This window comes from Hyaena hyaena, unplaced genomic scaffold (assembly GCF_003009895.1).
Source record: "Hyaena hyaena isolate Hyena2069 unplaced genomic scaffold, ASM300989v1 scaffold_692, whole genome shotgun sequence".
Lineage (NCBI taxonomy): Eukaryota > Metazoa > Chordata > Mammalia > Carnivora > Hyaenidae > Hyaena > Hyaena hyaena.
In genome coordinates this window covers 786177-801779 of record NW_024081325.1, presented here as the reverse complement: position 1 = coordinate 801779, position 15603 = coordinate 786177, and the positions used below count along the sequence as shown (strand labels likewise).

General features: G+C 33.7%; 1 protein-coding gene across 3 annotated transcripts in view; it reads left to right on the top strand.

Moving 5' to 3' along the window:
• KCNT2 (potassium sodium-activated channel subfamily T member 2) overlaps positions 1-15603 on the top strand; it is a 355813-nt gene that overhangs the window by 108352 nt on the left and 231858 nt on the right. For all 3 annotated transcript variants that reach the window (XM_039217452.1, XM_039217450.1, XM_039217449.1), the window contains exons 4-5: positions 6749-6797; positions 9231-9290. In XM_039217452.1, the coding sequence (XP_039073383.1) occupies positions 6749-6797; positions 9231-9290 (109 nt within the window). The remainder of the gene's footprint in view (positions 1-6748; positions 6798-9230; positions 9291-15603) is intronic.

Below are 15603 nucleotides of genomic sequence, written 5' to 3'. Positions count from 1 at the left end.
TAAGCAGGGGAGGGGCCGAGAGAGAGGAGCACTATCAGTACAGAGCCAGATGCGAGGCTCAAACTCAGGAACCATGAGACTTGTAATTAAGAGTCAGATGCTTAACCAACTGAGCCACCCAGACAACCAGTAGTTATTTATTAAATGAGTGAGTGAATAACTGAATAAATGAAGGTCTTTTATAACCTGACCTTTGCTTACCTCACCTCACCTCACCTCAGCCCCTAACCAGCCAAGCTCACCTACCTGAAGTCACTTACACATACTGTTTTCTCCTTTGTCTCGGAGACTTTGCATTCTCTGCTTTGTCTTCTTGAACCTCTGTTTTCCATTCCTGTGTCTCACTCACTACCTGGTGAGGTTTTGAGGTGATAGTGGGGTTTGGGGGGTCCGGAACTGAGGTGCAAAAAGGTGATTTTATTAACAGCATGGGACAGGAGAATGGGCAGAAGGAGTGGCCCATGACCATGAGTACAGACTGGTTATATACTCTGGAGTTGGGAGAGGGAATGTCCAGGGGAAGTTTCTAATGAGATTTTCATATGCTAAAGAAGACTCACAGGATACGGGAGAGCTAGCTATGGTAAAGCTGAGGTTGTTTTTCCCTCTAGCAAAGCATTAGCGTTAAGACAGTAGGGGGTTCCTGGAGAAACATTGCTCTGCCAGCCTCAAGTATTTGTCAATGGGCTACAGGTTTTAAGGAATTTAATTTGCCATTTCCTTCTGCCTTTGTTTCCCATATCACTACCTACCTACTCCTTTTTAACTTGCTTCTGGACTTCTAGACCTTCAGGGTAGCAATTTCTTGGATGATACTTTATCTGAAATTCTTATCTGACATCCTGATCTATAGCCCAGTTTTACTCTGGGTTAGGAGAAGCTTCTAAGGATTCTCTGAGCCTCCCTGATACACCCCCCCTCCCACTTCTGTCCCAACACTTAACACACTGCCCTTGATTTTACTATTTACTTCTTTGTTCTCTTTATATGCTTACCAAGGGCAAGGACCGTGTTCTATTTGCCTCTGTAGCTCTCATACTTAGTGTAAGACTTTGTGGGTCAAGGAATGTTGTTGAATAAATGGAATTATGTTCAAAAGTTTTATTGATAGTGTTGTGCAATCAAGATGATTAAGGACCACTGGCTAGAGACGGCAGTGTGTATTAACATTTATTGCATTTTCCTGTCTATGTATTATTAAAAATGGTTCACACTATACTTCCTTACAAATGCACACCACAATAGTTCTTAAAACTTGGTGATTTATAATTAAAACGTACGTTAGAGTGATCTGAAAATCATAAAATAAGGCATGATAGAATCTCTCTACGGGTGAAAGGGCGCTGGGGGATGATGGTGGAGTAAAATTATATTATTTGAAAAACATTAAGGGGAACAAAGTTTCCTACAATTAACTTCTGTGTCATATTACTGAGAATATTTAGCCATAATTATAGAGGATATACATTTGAAAAACCAGATTACTGCAATTAAAAAACATAACAGCATAACTTATGGCTCCATTTTGAATACAATGTTCTGTTCAGTTCCCATTGTCAATGCAGTATTGGTTAATGAAAAACAGAAGTGGCCTTTATGGGCACAGGCTCTATTTTAAAATAATGAGACTAATTCAGCAAAGAGATTTATTTAATTAGAGCTTCTGACATAATAAAGCTGTGGATATTTTGTGCGGCTTTGCTTTATTTTTAAGTCCCTCAAGAGTGAAAATTGATATGAAAATGTTGCAAGTATGGACAACTGAGGATATGAAAAAATGTTATTGTTAATGTATGAAATTGTGCAAGTGAAAAACTGTGATGTCCACACAGTTTGTAGCAAATGATTTATAAGCATTAGCAAAGGAAACACACCTCCAGCATGTAGTTTATGAATTTCATTCATGAGCCATTATTGACTCTTTGCCTGCTGGTGTTTACAGTTCTACATTGTGTGTCAAAATGAATGCATCCTCATCCATTTTAAAAATTGTGGAAGTGATTATTAGTTTTTAATATCAAGGGATAGAGACAGAGGTAAGAAGTACATGAATGTGCTTATACTTTATAGTATTTGGATTTACATTGAAAATCAGTGCCTAATAGAGCAACAAATGTGTTTAAGTGACATTCACATTTTAAAGATTATTTTTTTTAGGTTAACAGTTATTAAAAGGAGAAATAAAATTTTGATAACCAATAGGAAAGAATGTAGACCTTTTCTTCTGTCATGTATATTAGTTACAGTAGAGATAGAAGTAGCACCAAGTTCTCCAACATATAATATAAAAAAATTCAAAGAATTTTTTTTTGTTTACTGGAGTCTAATGCTGGTGTTCTTAGTGTAGATCTTTTCTACAGTGATTAACACATACACACACGCACAAGCTCTATAACATGTAAATACATTATTATGTATGCAGGCCACTTTTATTTTGTGTCTATATTTTGGGACTTAAGAATCCTCTCCAGCTTTCAGAAAGATAAAAAGAGCATGGAGAAGGTATATATACACTTCCTGAAATTATTGTCGAACAAATGACAAGCAACACTTTTACTTGTATGTTATTCTCAGATCTCAGGTGGGAATCAGTCATATCACCATACTCTCACTCAAAGGCTGAGAAATGTAGCCTTTGGGTCAAGAGTGGCTTTTTGCACTCAACTCTATCTTGGAGAGGGAAGAAGAATGTTGATAGAAAGCCTAAGGCAGTGCGTAGGTAATGGAAAGACTCTTAAAAGTCCAGTCTCTTAAAAAGTTAGTATTTAGTCCTCCCTGTAACACCCTGACGATAGGCTGTCTAGCCTGGTATGAATATATCTAGATTTTTGAAAGGAATCAGTTACTGAAAAATCTCCCTAATATGTGGTCAGAACTCTACTATACATCAGTATCCTAGTCTCCTTGGTTTCAGACACACTTAATTTTTTAAGTTGTTAAGATGTGAGCCTAGTATCATACCTAGTACTCAGTTCTCAGTATTTGTTATGATTAGGAGAGTTTTATCATTTCCATCCTGGTTTAAGGTATTATACTTTGTTACTATAACACAGGCTTGTATTCATTGTCTTGGAGAGCTAACAATCTGCGTTCATCTCAAGTTTGTGAGTCACAGGGTTCTTTCATATAAATTATGGCCCACATATTGACCCTATTACTCTCATGTGTTTAACAAATGCTTTATTCTTCTGGTTAACCCAGCCCTGGACTTCTGCCTCAGCTGCCAAAGCTTATCAGACATTTTTAGCAGCTATTTTCTTACCTTTTGGAGAAGCCATAAATAAGCATGCTGTGAAAAGTGGCTGAGGCTACAGGTCATTAACTTTCTATGTTTAACTGTTGCTGTAACTTCCATTGGGTGGGTATGGTTCTTCCAGTTTTCACAATGATGCTTCAAACATGGATTTTATCTATAAACTTAGTTTAATCTGAACAACTGAATCATACAAATTTTGTTTTTATGATTACTCTTGTTTTATTTTTTATTTTTTATAATTAAGAAAGTGAAATTTATTTTATTTTTTATGATTTTATAGTTGGTTCATGATTATTACTATATGAATACTTATGGCAAGGAAAGGAAGTAAAAATTACCTAACTTATCAATACCTAGAAATAAATACTTTCAGTATTTTGATGAGCAATCTTTTCTAACTTCTTTCCGTGTGAACACATATACATGTAACATGCTCATACTGATATAGTAAGGGCAATTTTATATACATCGCTTTTTTCAATGACTTTTTTCTTATTCATGTTATTTTTGCTATTGTTGATGATGAGGCCACTTTAATTCTCTTCCAGCTCCTTTCCTACTACAAATAATGCTATAATAAATATTCCTGTACAGGTATTCTTTCCTCCTAGTACTTTATTGTCTGTGGGATTAAATCTGCATTTGGAATTATGGTCTGATTGCCAGGTTCACTTTCACTTCTTGGTTCTGGAGGTGATCTAGAAATGTGCAAATTAGCTCCTACATTCTTTTTTCACGATAAACTCACGTTATGAAAAAGAGTTTGGGCACTAGTTTTTACTATCATTTATGCCTTGTACTTCTTTGTATTTATCCAATTTAGCACTAAGTAAATTGGTGGAAAAGATGATCTCCACTGGAGATCTCACTTCACACTGCAATTTATATGTTAGAGTTTTGTAGAAATGTTCTTTTAAAGATTATGAAACCTACTCCACATGACCCAGTCTTGTCTAAGAAAAGGCTTTTCTTCAGAGTCTTATTTAAATTTAAATGCTCTATGACATTTCAGGACCTATCAAAGCAACATCTTGGACCAAAAGAAATGCTATTTGTTTGATAACTAGTTTTCAGTAAATCCATAGTAAGTATTAATTTCTCTTTGAAAATGCTTTCAAACTTCTGATTCACAATTTACTTTATACTTTTCCAGGGATTGCTATTCACTTAATTTTAGTTGGTTTTGTGGCACGTAATTTTCATCTATGAAAACTGTGTCCATATCCCTCTTCGGTCTTACATATCTTGTCACTGAAGATATAAAAGATGTGTTTTGGAAAGGACAGTGTTGTGAACTCATCAGCCATATTTTTGCTTTTATGGTACCATCAGTTTGTTTATACTGAATGCCCAGCTTACTATAGGCATGTACTCATACAGACACTGGGACTGTAATGGTGAGTAAAATAGACATACTGTTTCATCTTAGGGAAACTTGCAGTTTAATGAATAGATAATTATTAAAGAAATACATCTGCAAATAAATGTAAGTTACAATGAACATAAATAGCAGGAGAAATGTGGTGAGTGACATTGCCAAAGAGATTAGTTGACTACATTGATCAAGTGACAGCCTCATGTAAGATTTCCCTGAGAGTGTTGAACTGAGAGCTAGGATAAGGGTAGAGCTCATGTAAAAAAGGGTGTGGTCATGTCACAGTTGAGTAAGTTTAAGAATGCTATTTTAGGGGCGCCTGGGTGGCTCAGTCGGTTGAGCATCTGACTTCGGCTCAGGTCATGATCTCACAGCTTGTGAGTTTGAGCCCCGAGTCCACCTCTGTGCTGACAGCTCAGAGCCTGGAGGCTGCTTCTGATCCTGTGTCCCTCTCTAGCTCTGCCTCTCCCTTGTTCATGCTCTGTCTCTTTCAAGAATAAATAAAATATTTTTTTTAAAAAAAGAATGCCGTTTTAGAGTTTTGGTCTTTATCTTAACAAATGTGTAGTGCCAATACATAGTGGGGTGATGTGACCTAAAATTCATTTAGCAAGAATCTGTTTAGTAGTAACTTAGAAGGCAAAAAGAAGTGTAGGTTCCTAGCTGGTAGGCTTTTGCAAGAGTCCCAATTGCAGAAAGTGGTATTTTAGATTGAGATGATTGTGGTAGTTGAGATGAAGAAAGGTAGATGTATTCTACAGATATTTGGTGGAAAGCATTGAAAGTTTTGATGACTTGTGTATTAAGTATTTGCAAATATAGGAGAGGAGAGAATCTAAATGATGCTTAAGTTGTTGGGTAACCAAACACAATGGAATTTGGTGCCATTTGCTGAGAGGTAAAAATAGAGAGGACCGGTTTTTGAGCGAAAGGTCACAGGTTTGGTTTGGAGCAACTGAAGATATCAGTTTTCCAGGTAGATGTGACATTCTGGAATAACAGAATACTCTACTTTAATAAGATAGATAAGTTCTTTGAATGGTATTTTAAAGTTTATAATTTTTTTTAAAACTAGAATTTTAGAGAGTTTATTGCTCTCTACATATTACCAAAAGGAAATACCTTAAAGATTTAAAAATAGCCTTAATATTTTATGGGACTCCTTTAATACTTCATAACTGTAAACAGTGAATAGACTTTGTTCTGTTTTGTATAGTTTCTTTTTTTTTATTTGCATTTTTTTGGGCAGCATAATATAACCCTTCTCACCTTTTCATGAGCAGATTATATTGCTGTGAGTGACTTTGATTTGAATCAGCTGTCTACAAAAAATGTAGGCAATAGTAGGGTATAAATCGTTAAAAATTATAACTAGTTGAGGCACCTGGCTGGCTCAGTTGATACAGCATGTGATTCTTGGAGTCAGGGTCCCTAAGTTCAGGGTCATTGAGCTGGACTCCATGCAGTGCTTGAAGCCTACTTTAAAAATTATAATGAATGGGAAATTAGAAGTGCATGGTGTTTTAAAATTTCTAGCATCAGGGATTATATGATTTTTAGGGGATATTTAAGGATAGTTGCTCTTTGTCCTGCCTAAGGTTTTATGCTAGACTCGCCACAGATTTTTTAAAATTTTATACAAATCCAAATCTGAAATACTACTGTGTTCTATGAGTTACTTAATTCCGATTACTGATACTGTTGACTTTGTATTGTCAAAATATTAATGGTGTTAAAATAACAAAATCTTAGAGTTTATGGCAAACCCTTAAGTGACTTTTCAATGGAGATTTGACTAATAAAGGGTTTGAGGTTTTTCTACCTTGCCATAATCACTCTTTAAATAAGAGGACATTATCTTTTCTTTCATATTAACATGAGAATGAAAATGAAATTAGAAATGCTTTATAAGGAATAAGCCATTTTCTGTTCTTGGAAGAGAAGTGAATATTATCAAAATGAAAACTGAAACAATATAAAGTTTTTCTAATTTTAATTTTGATATTTTATTGTCTTTTAATGAAACATTATTTAAATATCTCCAACTTCAATTGAAAATTTAAAAAGAGTGCATTTTTCATGTTTTTAAAAATTAATATCTCATCTTTTTTTTATAGGTCTCATATCTTTTGGGTGAACAGAAGTCTACCTTTATGGGGCTTACAGGTTATGTACAATTTTGTTTTATTCCTATATTTCTGGATTTAATCATATTTTACAGAGAAATACTATTGGAGAGAAAACTGTTGATAATAGAAATGAATTTGCTTTATTGCTTACTTAATCTTGATGCACATCTTAGACAAATGATTTTATTTCTATCTTTGTTTCCCTGAGTCCTGCATTCTACCTTTTGAGAATTCCCTTCTGATCAGGATTTGACTTTATAAAGCTTTTGAATGTTTGGAGAAAACCAGAGTAAAGGAGTGTGTTAAAGCACCACAAGTTCCCCAAACTACTTTAGGTATTCGCCTTATATAATCCTTGAAAAACTAATTAAAATCCCATAACCATGTTTGCTCTTCTACTTTATTTCCATAGTGTCTGGAATATGACAGAATCTCAATAAATAATTATTAAATGAATAAACAAATGAATGAATGGCTCATATTACCAATAGCAAGAGCTTGGTGTCTAAATAGATAATTTTGTAAATAAAACAAAAAGTATGTTCTGCTATAAAAGGCATCCTGAAGAAAGAGTCAGAAAATATGAGAGGGAACAGCATGTCTGAATTATGTTGCTGAGCTGCTCCCTAGAGTTGTCTGTATCTCTTCTTTGTTCCTTGTTCTATTGAATTTTATGACCAGCAAACTTTTTACAAGTTCCCATCTCCTCTACTCCTGTCTCTCCTACAGATACTTTTTATTTTCTATTATTTTTCAAATGTGAAAGTTATCCAAAGAATAGATAAAAAGGTAAAAAATTACAGACTGGAAGACAGTTAAGTCTGGAAGTAATAGAAAAACTCTAAAGCTCCCTGTTTATAAACATCCTTTAAAATATGTTAAAATCAAATGTTCAGTTTCTCTTTAAAGTCATGAGGGTTGTAAAGTCCGTACATTTTAAAGTTTATGATGAATTATTTTAGTTGTGTATGCGTTGTGATCATAACTATGAAATCACATTTTTACTGTGTCTAGATATTTCATACTTTTTGAAGTCAAGTTGTATTTTATGGTTTTTTTATACTGATTTGTGTTGCAATGTCATTAATTACAAATACTCTTTCAAATATTTAAGTGTTTACTAAAAATTCAGTCTACTAATCTCTAGCTTGATTCCTATATTATCCTTCAGTGAGATGTATATTTAAAGTAAGTTAATATTTTTCAGAGTAGTCATATATGGCCTTGAAATATATTTTGATCTATTCAAATTGCTTTTATCAAATAGTGATATTTTACTGTAATGATAATGCTTATTTTACAAAAGGATTTTGAGTAGTCATGCCACAAGTGTTGTAGGGATCTTCTAGCACTACCTATAGGAAAAAAGCACGGATGATTATGATTTAAAGGACTAGCATGAAAAATCTAAGAGATGTGCATTTAACATCAGAACAATGCCGGACTACCATACGTATTTCTGAACATAATTTACTTATATTGCCATGCGTTCATATGCTGTTTTGTTATCTTTTTGTTTTGATATTCACTTAAATCAAAGCTTTCATTCCAACAGGAGTTAAAATTTAAAATTCCAGCGTATCTGCCTTTCTTATGCAGATTGTCTGAAATCTCAAAAGTCTGTAACCAAACATAATTGTTCTCTGAGTCATTTCTTGTTTATGCTTGCTTAATTTCTTCTATTCATCTACCCCAAAGTGTTGAGAGTATTTAATACAAAATCATTTGGATATCCTTTTTAGTTACTTTTCCTGTTGTGCAGTCATAGCTTTTTGGTCGTTCAGGAGTGGAAATTGTATACACAATAGTGGATGTAGAAAAAGATGGAAACTTGTCTAGGAGGATGTAGGACATGTTCTTCCAGGTGTGAAAGGGGAAGTTCTTTCAAACAAAATCTGAAAGTACCTTGAAGTGTTGACATAGACTATTTTGTTTAGTGTTCAAGGATGCTCCTCTTTCATTTTGCTTGAGGTGGGTGATAGGATAGAAAGTATCATTCAACTCAAAGCTTATATTCCTTCTTTTTCTGAAAGGAATATTTTTGGTAGATGTTCTAGAGGTGGTGGAAGTGTTGCTGGGAGAGGATGGTGTTTGTGGTTGGGGCAGTTGTGTGTGATTGTGCATATTAGGAACATACACAAAAGAACCAATTCTTTATGTATCATGACCCAAGCTCCAGCTAGTCTGACCCTTCCAATTCCACATTTATATTTGAGATAGTAAACAATAAGCATTTACTGAGGAGTATTAGAAATTGTAATACTAAGCTTATAGTGGCTGGGGATAGTCTGCAACCTCTCCTGTGTATATGGAAGTTAAAGTGCCACATACTACCTCCTTACACCTATATCTGTATATTATACAAATGCATATGCATATATGCAAATATTTATAAGTAAAGTACTATAATCATGAGTATATATATTTTAATTCTTTTGCATTTTCTCATTAAAGTATGTTTATTTTCCAGGTTTCAGTGGCATTGATAAGTCTATTTGAAACAATACTACTTGGTTATCTCAGCTATAAGGTAAGTTATTTTAATTAGAAATTTTCTGCTGATAGAACACATTACTAGCATTTACCAGTATGCCTCTGTTTATAATTTGTACCTTGAGAATAAAGCAAGTTCTTCTTAAACCTTTCTAATTATTTGGGGCCTCTGTAGTATGTGATAAAAATCCATGGTTATATAGTAATGTTCTCCTTGGTGGCTTGAAAATATTTCACTAATTCCTGTGGGCTAATTACCTATTATATACATGCTCATATGAGGCAAGCAAATAGAATGGTTTGGCTTTTAATTGTTCTTAACCTCTTTTCCTCATCTGTATAAAATATTGAGGGAGAAAAAATATGTCTGTTAGGAATTATGTTAATGAATTCTCTTTATTTTTGGTGAAGCTGTGTTTGCTTAAAACAATTTAACAAATATTATTTGATGAAGAGCTCTATACTGTTCATTGTTCTTCTCTCAGTGACTTTCCATCTAGAAAGGGGGATAGGTAGGAGAAAATTATGCAGACAATAATAATACAAAATAGCATATGAGGTACTTTCAGTGAGGTGCAAATGAAGTCCTTATGGTGGTATAGAGATGTCATATCATAGGGTGAAAATACTTGACTGATTTAAGCAAAGTCCGTGAGTCAACGAGTTCAATAAGGAAAGATGGAGAGGCAAGACACTAAGGATTTATAGAATTAACAAAGGTATAAAAGAAGTAATGTGCATATAAAATTGGAAGAAGAATGAATATTTAAGTTTGGGAAGAATTTTGGGGCATTTGGGAAAATACTGGTTGGGAAAATTTGGCACAATATTGTGAGGGCCTTGTATGGCAACATATAATGGGAATTTGATGAAGGATGTTGAGCATGAGAGTTCTATTATTGTAATTAAGTTTTAGGAGTATTAGTTCAGAACATCTGTGCAGCACAGGTCAGAGAGACATCACACTAAGGCCATGTGCTCAATTAAGACACAACTGCAGAAAGGAAAACTGGGAGTGAGGTTTTAGCTGGGTGAAAGGAATAGACAGAGTTGATGTAAGATGAAATATAAAGGTAGAAACTAAAGAAATCATCATCTGTTTGGTTGAAAAAGTGGGAAAAGGTAAAGTCACATATCACTAATATTTTCTAAATTCAAATGACTTGGAACATGGTAGTAAAACTAAGAAAATTATATCAAGAAAGAAATCAGAGTGGGGTCAAGATAGATGGAATAATCTTAATAGTTTTGGAAATAATGCATTTGAGATGCTTATGGACAAATAGGTAGTCAGGGCATGCAGACAACTAAAAATGAGAATCTGGAACACAGAGAATTAAGATGTGGAAGTCATTTTCACAGAGATAGTGGAGGAAGTATACAAGTTTATTAAGTATGGGATAATAACGAGGGAGAAGCCAAGACTCATTGGATGGAGATGCTTACATTGTGGTTGTTGGAAGAAGAACAGAGTAATCAGGGAAGACAGAGACATAGACAAGAAGGGCAGAAAGACTTCAGAATGGCTGTCATACTCATCACTAACCTTCAGTTCACATTTCTACATGTACTATATCAACAAATGCCCTACTAAAAGTTATTTGTGGGGGAACTCGTATCTAGCATATCAACTGCTTTCTCACTTTTAAGACGTAAGGATTTGAAGATAATCCTTTTAATCCTAAACTTGGAGCAAGAAATCTTTACAAACTTACCTTTTCCTGTGGCTTTATTAAAAAAATTATCCTTAACTCCATCTAAAGAAAATAATGCTAATATCTAATGAGGTGAGATTGGTGAGTTAGAAAGTATAGAAAGAAAAGAATGTGGGCTTTTCAAAAAATATAGATGGGTTGATTTAGTATTTGTGAGAAAAAATTGGATGTTTGAAATTCTAAGGAAGAAAAGTGTCTGAAAGCATTGGAATTACAAGTTTAGTAAGAAGCTTGAGAAAAGGTCATTGGATTTACAGTTTAGAAAATCATTTGCTATTCACCTGTAAGAAAAAATTTTAGTAGTGTACAATTGAAGGTAAAAAGCGTTAAGTGAGGAATGTTGATTGACTGGGTTAGGAGCTCACTAAAAGTGGTCAAATGAGGCATAGAAGATTGCCAATGATGGAAAAAATCTGCATCATTTATAGAAAGTAGGTAGAGGCGACCAGAAAAAAGTAATAGACAAAGCAAGTTTTATACAAAGTAAGAATAAGCTGGATTAGGAACCTGAGGTCTACTGATTCATTCCATTTGGATACATTCCATTCTTTTCTGAGAGCACAGAATATGGAAAATGATGCATGAAAGAATATTTTGACGTTAGAGAAGGGAAGCTAAAAGACCTTACATATAGGTAGTCACTCATCCTTAAATCACCTAATTACTCACTCAATGATGAATTGTTTATATTAAGATGTTGAAGATGTTTTATTCGCTTATAAATATATCTCTTTGTCAAAATAGGTGCTCTATAAACATATACTGATTGACAAATCTGGATTTTGTATACCTAGAAGAACAAAATACAGATCAAGTGAATTAATATTCAAGATTTTTCTTTGAAGTAACAATATTCAAGTACATGATGAAAGTTGAATGTAATATACAAAAAATGACATGCTAAAAATTTAGGCACATGGGTGTTTTTGGTAAATGAATTAAACCTCTTCCACTAGTTCTAGAGTGTGTACGGATACATAACTGGCTAAAATATTAATCTACATTTGTGAATGTATTTGCTCTAAATTCTAGCCAAACAGTAATATGAAGTTAACTTTGGTGCTTACTGAAACTCTTAGCCCTAATTTAAAAAGTCATTTAAAAAACACAGATTCAAGATAATTTTCCATTGTATTCATTTGATGTTGACACTTGTAATTAATTAATTTCTGCCATTTATAAAATGAGAGCAAAGCATTATGAGACCTAGTGGCATTATAAGAGCTAGATGATATATAATATTTCCCTTCCGACCTTCATAAATACTAATGGCTTAGATGGTGGAGAGGTGAGTGGTAGTTGAATTTTGTGTGTTTCAAAGGAAACAAAGGATAAAAAGAGTTATGTGAAATTGGAAGGATAGGTTGCTATTAACTACCTTCTTTTTCCTCTCATAAGTTCAGTCAAACTTAGACTCTTATTACCCCTCCAACAGGCTGTTGGATAAAATATTTGGAATGAATAAATTAAGTCATTGGTAGCTATTTATGGCCTATAACTAAGGCAAATTTGGATAGTAGAATCTCAAATGAGCTCCTCTTCTCAAATTAGATTTTTAGAAAAATTATAGACAGGTATGCAGAAATAGATATTACATTAGACTGGTACATATTCCTAATATTGTTCTGGGATACAATATGTTCTCAAATATCTATTAATAGCAAATCAGTATTTATTTTCTTAAATTTGTTTACTTCTATATATGCAGTTAATGTGAATATTTTTAGATAATACACATGTGTACATACAAAATTTAAAAATAGACAATATAGTATTTTGTAAGCACTTTATAAATCTTGAAATTAAGCATTCTAAAATAAGCACGACTTAATCTTTAACAATTAAAATACTTTAAACTATTATGGAGCCTGCAGTTTTTGAAAAAAATAATGAGCAAAGGCAAAATAAGCAAAAGTCCTTTAAAGTATATGTTGAGGTCAGTGGATAATTTTAAAAGTCCCTGACATCACCTTATTTTGTCCTCTATCCTACAGCAGTGCAGGTCTGTGGTTAAACATCATTCCATTCATGCTGATATCTACTTGGCAGAACAGCTCCAGGATCGCCCAGCAGTAAAGTTCTTTTTCTTCTGTTACCATAAATACCCTCTATGTCTTTATCAACTGCTTTCAAAGTAGAACTCTATTTATGCATACACATTCATTAAATCATAAGGAAAGGAAAACAAACTCTAGCATAATTTCTAAAATTCTGGAAACAAAAATCCAACATACCTAGAAGGCTTCTTTTAAATCTACAGTTCTTTTTTCTATAATCACTTGATAAAAAGCAACAGTTTTGAGATTGTCAAATCTCACAATGGACTTCTTTTTATCAAGGAACAAAGGATTTGATAAAGGAAAGGACTCCTAGATACTGATGACTCTGCTTAGGATACCATGGAGATGGAAAATCTGAATATTGTTCAGTTTATTAGAAATACAAAATAAGGCTACCATAAGATTACTACACTATTTTAAATTCATCGAGCGAAGATAACAGCCCTTTTAGTTATGTATTTTAAATATAGGTATTTATTTTTAATATTGAAGAAAGTGTTTTTAAAAAGTCTCTTGGTATATACCCTGGACTAACAATTTAATTATTATACATCTTATAATTTTTAAGTGCCTTTTGGAGGTACCTAGAAATAGTTTACAAACTTCCATTTTCCTTTATGATAAAAATAAAAGCCTGATAAATTTTAGAAAATTACCCATTTTCCTGCATTTTTATTGATTAAGGAAAGTGATGTCCATACCAAATATTGTAGAATGGTTGGATTAATGTTTATTTATATTTTACTGAATTCTATCAATAAAAGAAACACAGCTTTATATGCTTAGAACAAGTAAAGAAAGCTACCTAAGAAATTTCTTTTTTCTTTTTTTAAGAAGTTACTGTTTGTTGCGGGGTGGGGGGTGTTGCCTGGCTGGCTCAGTTGGTAAAGTGTACAACTCTTAATCTCAGGGTTGTGAGTTGAAGCCCCACATTGGCCATGGAACCTAATTAAAAAAAATAAAATTAGGAATGGCTGGTGGCTCAGTCGTTTGGGATTTCCGACTTCGGCCTAGGTCATGATCTCACAGTTCGTGAGTTCAAACCCTGCGTTGGGCTCTGTCTAGTAGCTTGGAACCTGGAGCCTGCTTCGGATTCTGTCTCCCTTTCTCTCTGCCCTGCCCCGACTTGTGCTCTGTCTCTCTCACAAAAATAAATAAACATTAAAAAATTTAAAATTAAAATTAAAAAAATAATTTATCTTTTGGAAGAAGACATGCCTGTCACCTCCTTTGTGAAAATAAGATTAATTGAAATAAGTATTTAACATAATTTTGAAGGGCATTTTAGATTTTATTTTATGCGTCTCTACATAATGTCATTCTATGAGTACATATATTTTCACAGTAATTGTTTTTATGATGTGGATTTTTATAATGCAGGCACATAGTTAGATTCCCTAACACTCAATGAAACTTAGGAATACTTTTTATATTTATTTTTGATTAGCTAATTTTAAGGGAGATATTTATTCATATATCTTTCAGGTTAGGAGAAAACCTGAGATCTTAGAATTAAATCTAGTGAATACAATAAAAAGACATTCATTTATTTTTAGCAATGAGGTTATTGCCTCAATGTATAATTTTAGATCATGAAATTAGCCATTCAGCGGAATGGCACTTTAGATGTGCCTTTAGAAAAATAATCCAGGTAAATTGGTAGGTGAATCAGAATGGGGCAAGAGTGAAGGGAAGGAGACCTACCAAGAGCCTCTACCAGGTCAAAGAGAGGGAATGAGTTATAAGAAGTAGGCAAACTCAGTTATTTAGGTAGTTGGGGGAAGGAAGATGTTAATAGTTTCTCCAGGATTTTTGGTTTGTGTTACTGGGGGATCAATCAAGGCAAAAATCATAAATTTTACTTCAAGACGTATTACACACAAGGTACTATTGAGGCTTTTGTATGAAGCAGTGGATTAAGTAATGGAGGTGAAACAGAATCTCAGATATACAGTATTGATCTGGGCTAGAGATACAGCATTAAAAATGATTGGTTTATTATTGAAAATAAGTTGAAGTTGAGGGGCGCCTCGGTGGCTCAGTCGGTTAAGCATCTGACTTTGTCTCATGTCATGATCTCACAGTTTGTGAGTTGGAGCCCAGTGTTGGGTTTTGTGCTGACAGCTCAGAGCCTGGAGCCTGCTTCCGATTCTGTCTCCCTCACTCTCTGCCCTTCCCCCACTTACACTCTGTCTCTGTCTCTCTCTCAAAAATAAATAAACATTAAAAAAAAAAAAAAAGAAAAGAAGTTGGAGTTGAAACATAGATGAAATTACCTGAGATAGTTATATAACCAAGTACTCTTAAAATATTTTCCTGCAGAAACTTTCCATTGGAACTCTGTGGTTTACAAGTTAAACAACTAATGTATAACTATATTCAGGTAGGCTTAGAACAATAAAATCCTTTCAAGTGTTTCCATTTGGATCCAATAGAAAGAAAAAGAAATACTTAAGTTAAAAACAATAACACAGGGGCGCCTGGGAGGCTCAGACAATTAATTGTTTGACTATGGGTCAGGTTAAGATCTCATGGTTTATGAGTGTGAGTCCCACAGTCCCACATTTTTCTGCCA